This window comes from Vespa velutina, chromosome 6, assembly GCF_912470025.1.
Source record: "Vespa velutina chromosome 6, iVesVel2.1, whole genome shotgun sequence".
Taxonomy (NCBI): domain Eukaryota; kingdom Metazoa; phylum Arthropoda; class Insecta; order Hymenoptera; family Vespidae; genus Vespa; species Vespa velutina.
The window spans coordinates 480001-492706 of record NC_062193.1 but is presented as its reverse complement, the minus strand read 5'-3'; the positions used below and the strand labels follow the sequence as shown (position 1 = coordinate 492706).

The window sequence follows — 12706 nt, the reverse complement described above, 5'->3', positions numbered from 1 at the left end:
AAAAAAAAAAAATTATTAAAAAGCACGAAATTACGATATCGTAGAATCTTATCTACATTAGTATAAATCGAGTTATGTATTTTAATCATCCAAATTAATGATATCTCTTGTCTTATATAATTTCATATATATATATATATATATATATATGTATATGTGTGTATGTATGTGTGTATGTATGTATGCATGTATGTGTGCAGAGCGAGACGCATGTATTTACGTGTATCCATGATTTTGTATATAAAAGTAATTTTAAAATCGTTTGTTTTAGTCTCTTTCGAGACAATAATAAAAATGTAACAATCTATATATGTAACTTTTGTTTATCACGTATTTCCAATTACTATCTTCTATTTAAATCGATCAATCTGTTTGTCGGAAGTTTCAATTGTTAATATAAAAGAAATACAATCAAATAATTTGTACAATTACTTGTACTTTTTCTTATATTAACAATACAATTAAAATTCTATATACTATATATATGCATGTATATATATATATATATATATATATATATATATATATATATATATATATATATTTATTTATAAGTATGTATCATTGAGCGTTCGCAGAATTGCGTTATTCAAGTTTTGAAATTGATGCGATGTTAATATAAATCCATTAGATTTTTTATTTTTTCCTTTTTTCTTGCTTTTCTTGTTGCTTTTTTTCTTTCTTTTAATACTTGTCTCTAAAGAACTCTCGTTGATTCTTTGGGGGAATGACCGATGGAAGGGGAATGAAATTGTCGTTCGAGTGCCATAAACGCATTTATCTTATCTCGATTTCGTATCGGCTAATCCTCTTCTAAAAGATCATCATCTAAATTCACGCCCTGAAATCAAAAATTATTTCCCTTTATTAACATATATAATTATAGAATGATATTTGTCTATTGTTAAAATTAACGAGCATGGAAAATTGTAAATTTAAATTATATATGTATGTATAAAATAAGGCAGTGAATAAATAGATAAAAAAGAAAATAGAATAAAAAAAAAAAAAGAAAAAAAAAAAACAGAATAAAAAATATAGCATACGTAAATAAATAGTAATAATTTTTTTATTTATACGTAACGATCGTGTATACTCAAAAAAAAAAAAAAAAAAAAAAAAAAAAAAAAAAAAAAAAAAAAAAAAAAAAAAAAAAAAAGTTTATGAAGTTAATGTACGTATAATAAATATTCATTATTTCGTACATATGATTATATATATATATAAACTATAAAACACAAATATTTGCATTTCTGTCTATGCGTGTGTATGTGTGAGAAAAAAAGAAAGAGAGAGAGAGAGAGAGAGAAAGACAACAGAAATTTTTATGATATTTCATGAAGTTTCATTAAGAGAAGAAGAAGAAGAAGAAGAAGAAGAAGAAGAAGAAGAAGAAGAAGGAAGTGATCGATCGTAGAAGAAGTGAGAGGCAGAGCGTGACAAAACCGAGGGACTTGCCGAAGTAACCATAACGTAGGAGCTATCCGAACCGACTCCCCAAGTCGAATGTTATGGCAACAAAGCTGTAAACAAAATACAGCGTGACTGGCCCGTGGGGTAAACGCGATATCGGTTACGCGTTGCGGGTCTTAATGATTCGCTACTGATTCTTAAAACGCATTAGTCTTTCTTTGCCCTGTTTAATAAAAGTGAACAACATAAACAATAACGTACACGAATATATAATAAAAATCTATTATTTATGATAAAAATTAATTAGTTATAAAAATTCTTTTGTATATTATATTATATCTTTGTATATCTTTTTCAAAAGTAAATATAACAATTTTAAAATTGCGCGATATAATTAGCGTAATTCGATTTGTTATTAAAAATTTTATATAAACTTTTATTATATTATTCCTATAAATGACGATATAAACGTGATATTAAATTAATCCTCAAAATAATTATCGCGTAAAAAATAATCATGATCTTAAAATAATTATGATTTTATTATATCCTATATATTAATAGAAAGTAGAGAAATATTCTTGTGGTTGATAATAAACGATCAGATTGATTTAAAGAACGTTATCGAGTTATTGAGTGATCATAATCAAAATGATCGGATACATTCGAATATACGACGTACGTCGGAGAATTATTTCCCTGTTTCGAAGCAGACCATGTTTATGGTAATCCTACACTCATCTAGGGTTACGGGTTCGCCATTTAGGGCATTAAGCCATTGACCAATAACATATCTATCGTCTCTTCGTCATTCTATTCTCGATTTCGATCGATTCGTCTTCTTGACAAATCGATATTTATCTTTCTACATAATTAATTATTTAATTTGTCTTTCTGATCTTTTCATTTCTTTTTTATTTTTTTATTTTACTTATTCCAGATCTTATGTAGATTATTATGTTCAACTTATTCCAATATGTAATGTTACTAATTCCACGAAGAATGACGTTTATTACCACGAACCTATCGCAGGACTAATCATTTCTGTCACGCTTACAACAGGATTAGCATTGCGCTCAGTGTGCAACGGCTCCTTTTACTTGCGACCACTTGTAAAAAGATAGATCCGTATGGCGCAGCAGATTTTCCTTACTTCTCGTACATACGTAAACGTTTCTCTTCGTTTGTTTCATCATCGAATGATTTTCAATTTCAATTTGTTTTTGTCAAATTAAAATATATGGTTTGAGAATTTGAGAGAGAGAGAGAGAGAGAGAAAAGTAACGTAAAAAAAAAAAAGAAAAAACGAAAAGACATTAAAACAAATTGCATTCGAACTTACTTTTTAATCGGACTCGTCTATCGAGTATTGTCAGCATGCAAAACAAAACAAACAAATCAAAGAAAAGAGAATAACGTGCGGATAAGTAATCTCGAGAATTGGATAAAACGAATAAAAATTCTTTGGAAGGATGATTTTCGAAGAGAATCGATGAAATTTACTTACGGTAGTGTCGATCGTATCGTCAAGTTCTAGATCGAGATCGAGATCGTCATCGTCGACGGTCAATGGCCTGGAATTGCTTGTTTTTGTAATCTTTTCCGAGACCGTACTCTTCGACAGATTCGTTTTTACTACGATCTCGAGATTCTCTAATCTGTTGAGTAAAGCTTCATTCGATTGTTGTTGTATTGCATCAGATTCTACAGTACTGGTACCAGGAGCTACGTTATAATTGAATTTTCCTGTTGCTTCGGCCGCCAACATTTCTTCTATAGGTTTTCGTTCAACATTGGGCTGTAATCAAATTGTATATTCATTGAATTTTTGAAAAATATTGAATTTATTACGAATTCATTACGTAGAATAATAATATGATCATTTTGACCTGTATCGTTGGGAACGCGGATGCTGAAATTTTCTTTTTGTTTTCTTCTCTCAAAAATTGTTCCACTTTTAATGCTTCTCTATATCCGGGAAATAGATTTTCATATTGTTCAGGATCAGCCAAACTCTGTCCAGCTTTTTCGCTGACCGCTGATAATTTTTCTTTCCACAATTGAACGATGGACGATATCTTGCTAGGTGCATAAGTTCTAGCAAAGAAAGCAGCCTCAGGGATTTTATTAGTCTTCAAGAGAATTTCAATGCATTTGTCTATGTCCCCGAGTATGAAATTTGATAAGAAGGAGATATTATTCTTTCCCATTTCGTCAGCATCGGCCCCAAGTTTTTCAATCATGCTTGCATTTCCAGTGCTAGTTGCTAACAAAAGTAAACCACCAAAGTCTTGTGCCTGATGTAAACAATCCTGCGCCAAACATAATTTTCCTTTTTGCGTTGCCAAAGATGCCAATTGTCGCCATTTTTGTTGACTATTCGCTTCTTTCGCAAGGGAATGTGCCGTTTTCAAATCTCCCAAAGCCAATGCCAATTCAAACCTATGATCCGGATCAGTCGATACAGCCAAAGCTTGTTCTTTGAATCCCTGTTAAATTGTTTAAAAGATTGCTTTCTTATTTTGTCAATATAATTATTATAGAGTTGGTATTATATACAAACCTGTTTTTCCAAGAAGTGGGCCACTCTGGTACGATGTTCTTTAGGTACTGTTGGCAATACTCTATCGGCAGTCTCAAAATCTTTTCGCATAACAGCCGTTTGATATTCTAATACGGACAATAATAATGAATAAGAAACAACGGAGAGTTCCTTGTCACATAAATACAATCTATTGTCTCTTGGTACGTAACCAAGTAAATACATTGGCCTATCTAAATGAAAAACTGTAACTACTTCTCCGCCAACAAAATAGTTTATTCTATTAACACTATTCGTATAGATGAAGCAGTCACCAACCCAGAGACCCGTTTTTACTATTTCCGTCATTTCTGCTACCATCTAAAATTAATATCATTTCTTCTATAGAATATTTCATGCCTATTTCAAGTTTAATCTATATTTCAAGATTAAAATGAAGAAGTATTGATACCTCAAATGCATCTTCTATATCTTCTCCATTCTCAGGTGCATTATTGACAGCATCAGCGACATACTTTAAAATAAAATACTGATCTGTGGTAGCTAATGCCAAAAGAGAAGCATTTTCAGCCCAATAAACATGCGTAGGCTGAATGTCTATACGTCGAATTAATTTTAATGTGTCCCAATCGAAGAAGGATAAACCAGACCCAGATGATACACCAAGTAAATATCCACCAAATATGCCTGTAATAATGAAAAATATTATGTACAAGTTTTGCTTCAAAAGTATAAATTTTTTTACATGAAAGATAAAAGAAGAAGAAGAAAAAAGAAAGAATGAATATTCTTGTACGTACTATCTGCACCAAAGTCTGGCTTAAAACTTTTCTTCTCTTTGAAATTTTTGAAGACCTTTACAGACGTAGTACTTTCCCTTACAGCATACTGACTGGAATCGGCTGCCCAAACAAATTCAGACGCTTGTCCAAAAGCTTTATTTCTCAATGCCATAGATGTATAAATTATATATTCTCCATCTCCACAAAGTACTAAAAATCTTCCATTTGGATGGTGTTGAATAGATTGAGGATAAATTTCGCATGCACCCATATCTCTAACAGCAAGAGGTAATCGTTCACCATCTTGAGGTTCTTCTCCCAATGCCTTTAGATTTACTTGTTGGATTTCACTATGCTTCGCCCATACAATTTTACCACCTAAAGAATCCATAGATACTACTGGCTCTTCTCTGCCAACTTTTACCATGACGCTTCCTTCATCATAACCAATAGCTACGTTATTTGAACCTCGCATACAAGCTATAGTCCAAACTCTTTCAAAACCATAATTAAGAGAGGATTCCAATCTATATGTTCCAGCATGCCATATTCTAACTGTTCCATCTTCAGAACCAGTAAGAACAATAGGTAATTCTGGATGAAAACAGACTGCGGAGATATTTTGCGTATGTCCTTCCAATGTCTGAACACAAGTTTTATTTTGATAATCCCAAATTTTCACATATTTGTCATCTGCCCCTGATATTAGATAAGGCTTATCACCGCCATGATAATAATCCACACAATTAATACCTTTCTCATGACCCTCCAATGTGAAATTAGCAGTGGATGATCCTAATTGCCATACTTTTACTGTTCTATCTAAGGATGCACTGGCAAAAGTATTATTATCTTTTGGATTAAAAACAATTTGCATGACATAATGTGTATGTCCTTCAAAAATTTGTTGACTTATCCAAGACTTTTCCCAATTCCATAATTTAATTGACATATCATCTGTTAAATAAAATTAAGGATTACACTTGAATTACACCAAATTCAAATATATATATATATATATATATATATTTATATTCAAATAAAACAATTAGACATAATTTCTTACCACTGCTGGTTAAAATAAATGGTTGAGTAGGATGTACCGCTATACATCTGACATAATCACTATGAGCTTCAAACGAATGAACTCGTTCTAAAGTATTATAATTGAATACTCTAATCTGCATATCATCTGATCCAGTGACAACCCAATTTTTACGAGGTACAAATTTGGCTGCTCGAACTGGCAAGTCGCATACTTCAAAGGTCTTCGCAAGTGTCTGAGTTTCATGATTCCATATGTTAACATTGCCCTGATATAAAGAACATAACATCCATGGTTCCGTTGGATGAAGATCAACGCTTTTTACTCTGTCTGACCTGGCAGTCAATTTCCTCTTAATATCTAACCTCAAAGGCTGTAAAAGTAACATAATAATTTAGTTTCATTTTTAAAATAATAAAGAATTTTCCATATTTAATTTGACAATGTTAATCTTAAAATTCTATAAACATATTTTATATGAATGTACGAATAAATATTTTGACGTGTCAACTGTTACCAAAGAGAAAAAAAAAGTACTAATGTCAATATAACACTTGTCTACAAGTGTTAATCGATAAATACTATAATATGTTTACAATATGAAAAGTATAACGTATTAAACATACCATTTTAGTTGTTTAAGGAATATCCAATGTATTAGATATTGTTAAATTCAATGAATAAAATTCAATATTAGATTTAAACAAGAAACCTCGGCCATGAAGTTAAGACGTGGCCGATGATCCGGCTGAAAATGGCGTCCGCATGTGGCAATCGATAACCCATCGGAGAATTTTTATTTAATATTTTATTTCTCTCGAGTTTATTTGAAAACATCAAAGATAATAAATAAATATCAAAGGCACACACATTATTACAATATTGTTCTCAGATAAATGTAAATTAATGATAATATTTTAATTTGATATCTAATATCGTTATTATCGTTACGTGGTTAGGTTATGCTCAGTCGATAAATCAATATTATCGATCATCGTAAAAATTCAAGGATTACCATCTGTGTCGATCAAGTAGAACACTGTATTATAAATTGTAATAAGTATATATAATTAAATTAATCTAATACGTATATCATATATAATTATTTATATACAATTATTTATATAACATTAATAAATCTATCTATTTTTATCGTCAAACTATATAATATTTCATTCAAATATTTTCCAACGAAGTAATTGACAAGAACATTCATGTAATGGATAGAAGATTATTAGAAAGATAAAATTAATTATGCGTAAAATAAAATTGTAAAAGGTATGTCGTTAATGGAAGACCTATCAAAAGGAACAAAGATTTAGGCACTAAAGTTCGTAGCTGCGAGAGAAAAGACATGGATTACGTCGGAAATAAGAAATTGTTGATGTCTATTCAAGGTCGTCGAATAATGTCGTCGAAGGTTTCGATGATGTCTAAAGATAACGAATCAGCATTTGAATAATGGATGTATAAGTTTGTTTCCTGAATTTCTGCAGGAAATTACATAGATAAATAAAAAGATTTTTATTTTTATTTTTAACTTTTTTTACTTTTTTTAAAGGTCGAAGAAGAATGTCTTCATAGTCGATAAAGAGGTTAGATAGTCGAGGACTTTTCAAAATCTTATTATGAGCTCAAGAAAATATTTTATTCTAGTATTTATTTATTTTTTGTTAATCTTTCTTTCGTTTTTCATATTTTATATAAATAAAATCGATTACAAGAGACAATCATTCTTTCATAATAAGAAACTCTTGTATGTTATTGAAATTTTCATGAAAATTGCCTTTAAGTATTCTAAATGTATGTTTCTTTATGTCGTTATTTAAAAACGTGATATCGTTAATCAATGTACGATATTATTAATCAATTAATTACAATAAAAATTAGCGAGAAATAATCGAAAATAAAATCAAGAGGATTGATTATACATTGATTATACCACCTGTAGGAGAATTAACATAATGATATTCATACGTATAGGAGGAAGTTGTAAAAATTTGGATATATATGTATCACGTATTATAAATATTTATAAATACTTACAAATACTCATTTGTTGCTATTACGAGATACATAAGTTCGACGATCCTTCATAGACGATTCTACGAATCTGACGTAACTAATATTGTAGTCGTTGATCTTTGACACGAGTCATTCATCCATTCAAATCTATTCTTTCTCATGGTTGCTTGTATACGTTGTATTAGTACGTGTTCCCTCAAGATATTTTCTTTTTTTTATTTTTTTCCTCTCTGTCTTTTTCTTTCTCTCTTTTTTTTTTTTTCATTTTATATATACGTGCCTGGAAAAGGACAATAACAATCCGTGAGTCGTGTAATTAGCTGTCCGATCGAAATTACAACAGGACCACGTGATTTCTTCAGAAAAAGAAGAGTTCAGGAAGTAAAAGTAATGTCTTTAAATATATATATATATATATATATTATATATGTTTGTGTATGTATGAATACACATATGTACATGTGTATATACAAATTACGATTTCGCCATTTTAACGATAACTATCTATGTTTCTTTTTCTTTTTTTTTTTTCCTCTAAAACATCGTAGAATACTCGATCACGATGAGTCGGCCTAATAAGTTGAAGTAAAAGTATCATAAAAGTTGCTCCTCGCGTTGTTAATTCTAAGTCTCGAAAAAAATATTACTTAAACGACTACGTTTTTCATTATATACCTTCGTAAGTTTTTTTTCGTTTTTTCTATCTTTTTCCTTATTGCAAGAACAAAACTATTATGGCTTTTCTTTTAGAAACTCATCACTGTATTTCATTTAGAAACTTGTTAAGTGTTATGAAAAAAAAAAAAAAAAAAAAAAAAAAAGAAAAAAAAAAAAAAAAAAGGTAAAAAAAATAAAAATAAATAAAAGAACAGAAAAAGAATCATATTTGTCGATTAAAATTGCATATAAGTTTGTACAAATTTGCGAATAAAATCCAAATAATGAAGAAGAAGAGAAGAACGAAGGATGAGGGGCGGAGGGGCAGGGGGGAATGGAAAAGAAAAGTAAGAGAAGTCAAAGGGAAACAAGAAAAAAAACAAATCGAGCCGATGAAAATTAAGAGAGAGGACGAGAGAAAAAAAAACAACGACGGAGAAAGAAAAAAACAAGAAAAAAAAAAGAAAGAAGAAGAAGAAGAAGAAGAAGAAGAAGAAGGATAGAACGACAAAAGAGATCTTTCTGTTATATTTATTCGTTTCATGCTCGATCGCTTACAGTAGTATATTTTCCTTCGAGAAAGAAGAAAGTTCTCGTGGTATGGTTTCTCTGTATTCTTTCTTCATGTTCTTTCTTTTTTTTTTCTCTTCGTTTCTTTCTTTCTTTTTTTTTTTTTTTTCTTTTCTCTCTTTTTCTTCCCTACCATTTTTACAGGTGATCCAGACCATTTTCGTTAATAGATACACAAGGAATGTCCCATTCGTTCGTTCGTTCACATTTTTAGAAACTATTTGTGACTCCTACGGACTAGCCTATGAAAAAGTAAAACAGAGATATAGACAGATAGAATTCCAATTACTAGTTTGCAACGACGACGAAGTCGAAAGGACGGCGGAAGGAGTAGGAGGAGGAGAAGGAGGAGGTGGAGGTGAATAGAGGGTGTGGAAGAGGAAGGAGAGAGGTCCAGCGTCGTTTAATTTAACGTGAACGTTCTTTGCAAGATAGCGAAAGGAGGAACCTGAAACAGGACTCTCGATAATCATTCGTTACCTCTCACTAGACTTTTAACGTGCTGGTATTCGAGAGAGAAACAGAGAGAGAGAGAGAGAGAGAGAGAGAGATCGAAGGATTGAGGAATTTTTCGAGAGATCATTCATTCGATCTACGATAAAGAGATAGATAATCTCTCTCTCTCTCTCTTTCTCTCTTTCTTTTTCTTTCATTCTTTCTTTCTTTTACTTTATTTCTCTTATTCCATTTTTCTTAATCTATCTAGGTATCATCTTTATTGACTAAATCCTTGCAAAATGAACGATTCCTTTATCGATACGCTTAGCCTAGTTAAAAGAAAAAGTATATATATATGTGTGTGTGTGTGTGTGTGTGTGTGAGAAAGAGAGAGAGAAGGAGGGTGGGAGGGAAAGTTAAATCATTGAATATTCTCGTTGTAGTCTATTTCTGTTAGCGAAAAAAAATGATTTCTTAATCGATCCTTTTTCTTTTATTTTTGTTTTATTTTTTTTTTTTTTTTTTAATTTCTTTTCCTTCTTTTTTCTCGAACCATCGAATTTGATATTTCTACATCTAATTTCTGTTCTTACATTGACATTTTTATTTGGAATAATTATAATATTAAAGTGAACGAACGTCATTCGTTATAATTGAATATAAATATATTTAAAAAACAAAAGTAACGTTTCACTCGATACGTTTGTATTAATCTAGACGATAAGATTTCAAGGATCGTTCCAATAAAAAATTTAATTGGATTTGATAAGATAGAAAAGAAAAGGAAAAAATTGATGGAAGGATAATAATGGTACCAGAGAGAAAGGAGAAATTATGATATATAAAGAAGATAGGACGATTTGACGGAATCATTTGTACGAGAAAATAAATTGGTATCGAATCTCTAACGTTCTTCGATGATCGGCGGTATTGCCGATGGTTATTTGTACGTTTAAACTTTAGATATAATTTGAAATTTTGCGCAAGAGAAAAATTACTTCTATCCTTCTCTCTCTCTCCCTCTCTCTCTCTCTCTCTCTCTCTCTCTCTCTCTCTCTTCATTTTTTTCTTTCTTTACATTAGATCGAATGCTCGAGAAATTGTTTTTTTTTTTTTTCCTTTAACGATACGATTGGCGTACCAAGAGGAAAAAGAATTTTGCAAATTAGTTCGAATCTTGATGCATGACATAGTCGAGTCTGTCAAACTGGATAGATCGAGAAATAGATCTTTCTAGAGAAGTAGTTTAATTGTAAAAATCCCGATACGTGGAAAGTATAAACAATTTGACGGAATAGTTTCTACGAAGAGAAAATTAAATAACTGGTCGTACTTAAATAGTAATATGTTGAATTTAAATGACGTCAAAATTGAGAAAGAAATTTATATACTTCATGAAATTAGAATAATAATTCGAATCTGAAAAAGTAAATTCTATAAAATCATTGATACGGTCGATTGCTATAAAAAGGTAATGCTTTTGCAAAGAGATATCATTGTTCATCGTACGAGAGAGACATAAAGGAATCTTTGAACTGCTTAAGGAGGAAATAATTGTAATAACGATAAATTTGTACGTACGTCGTTAATTCTACGAAGTAGTAGAATCATTTATTATTATATCTCTCGACAATGAAGTCGATTGCACATACTTGTCGATACAGTAATCGAAACGTAATTGATGTTAATATTTTACACAGAGGAAGAAAAAAGTAAAACAAAAAGAACAAACGTTGATAGAATAATATGAGTTATGGCATATAATATTTTGCCCTTCATAAATTACCATTTGATTTTTCTTATATGATATAATTATTAAAAAATACGTTGATAGGATTATTAAGATTTTGAATGAATGATTTTCCTTTTTTTTTTTTTTTTTGTACATCGATTCAATGCCGTCGCATGAAATTAGAAATAAAAATTTGATTTGTAACTGATAAATATCGATTAAAAAAAAAAAAAAAAAAAAAAAAAGAAAAAAAAAAGAAAGAAAAACTTATGGGGAAAGAAAAACATGGGAAAAAAGTATGAGGAAAAAAGATAAGATCAAAGATTTTCTAATGATATTAACTATTAGAATAGATCGAATAGATGTAGCTATTTGTTTCTTCTTTTAAAGGATCGAAAAGAAGAGGGAAAAAAAATTATCAAGATTTATCTAACGATTGATCTTCCGTGATCGGACGCGTATTCCGCGTCGCCAGGATGACGGTATAGATAGAATAAGAAGAATAATAAAAAGAAACAAAGGACTTTTTTACGAATAAAATAGGAAAAGGGACGGAGAGAGGGGGTGGGGGAAGGGGAGAAGAGTGAAAGAATATATCCTTCGTTCCGTGAATACTTTCAACCATGGATGGAATTCATGGCTGTTGACTCGACCGTCCGCATTCTCGTAAAGCGCTTGACTTGCGGTAGCGTCTTTCAAACTTGTCTCTGAAAAGTGAGAGAAAATTGGAACGACCTTTTCTGCTTGACGATCAAACAAATGTGTTAAAAAAGCTGCTGACACGAGAGAGAGAGAGAGAGAGAGAGAGAGACAGAGAGAGGGAGGGAGGGAGAGAGAGAAAATAGTTCAAGTCCGATTTTTAATCATTTATTTTAACGAGAGAATGCTTTTTCAAATATTTCAAAATAATTTCTTTGCTTTGTGTTTTGCTTTTGTTTTTTCTTTTTGTCTTTTTTTGTTTTTTTTTTTTTTCTTTCTTTTTCTTTTCGTTTTTTTCTTTTTTACAAACTCGCACACATGTATTTATATACTGACGCGAGAAAGAGAGATTGAAGAGAAAAAATTGTTCAAGTCCGATTTTTAATCATTTATTTTAACGAGAGAATAATGATGTTTTCAAATATATCAAGCAATATTTTTGTTCTTCATTTTTCTTTCTTTTTTTTTTTCTTCTATACGTACGCACCGCTTTAATCACGTTTCCTCGTAAAAAAAAAAGACAAACATAAAGAAAAAAAAAAAAAAAGAAAAAAAAAAAGAAACAAAAAAAAAGTTTAGAACAAAGAAGTCGCGTGATATTTGAGAAATATAAAATATTAAAATAAACGTTATAATAAATTAATAGAAGTGAAAAGATATGAAAAAGGTAACGGCGGAGTTTCATTTTTCTTTTCATTTTCTTTCCTCTTTCACCTAGTTTTCTTTCTACAACTAACGATCAGTCAGTTTTCCCTTTTCACAAGGTGAAAAAGAAATTCGCACGTACCTTCTAATAATCTCGT

General features: G+C 30.4%; 1 protein-coding gene across 2 annotated transcripts; it reads right to left on the bottom strand.

The window, feature by feature from the left end:
* Positions 1–333: 333 nt before the first annotated feature.
* LOC124949793 (coatomer subunit beta') lies at positions 334–6608 on the bottom strand. 2 transcript variants are annotated; one of them, XM_047495493.1, is made up of 9 exons: positions 6409–6608; positions 5804–6155; positions 4756–5694; positions 4407–4642; positions 3977–4315; positions 3303–3902; positions 2921–3211; positions 2756–2772; positions 334–841 (listed from the first exon to the last, which is right to left on the bottom strand). In XM_047495493.1, the coding sequence occupies exons 1-9, from the start codon at positions 6409–6411 to the stop codon at positions 835–837; spliced, it is 2784 nt and encodes a 927-aa protein (XP_047351449.1). In that variant the 5' UTR covers positions 6412–6608; the 3' UTR covers positions 334–834. The 2 variants fall into 2 exon arrangements, with proteins under 2 accessions (XP_047351449.1, XP_047351448.1); XM_047495492.1 differs by lacking the exon at positions 2756–2772 and having other exon boundaries at positions 6409–6596.
* Positions 6609–12706: the final 6098 nt, after the last annotated feature.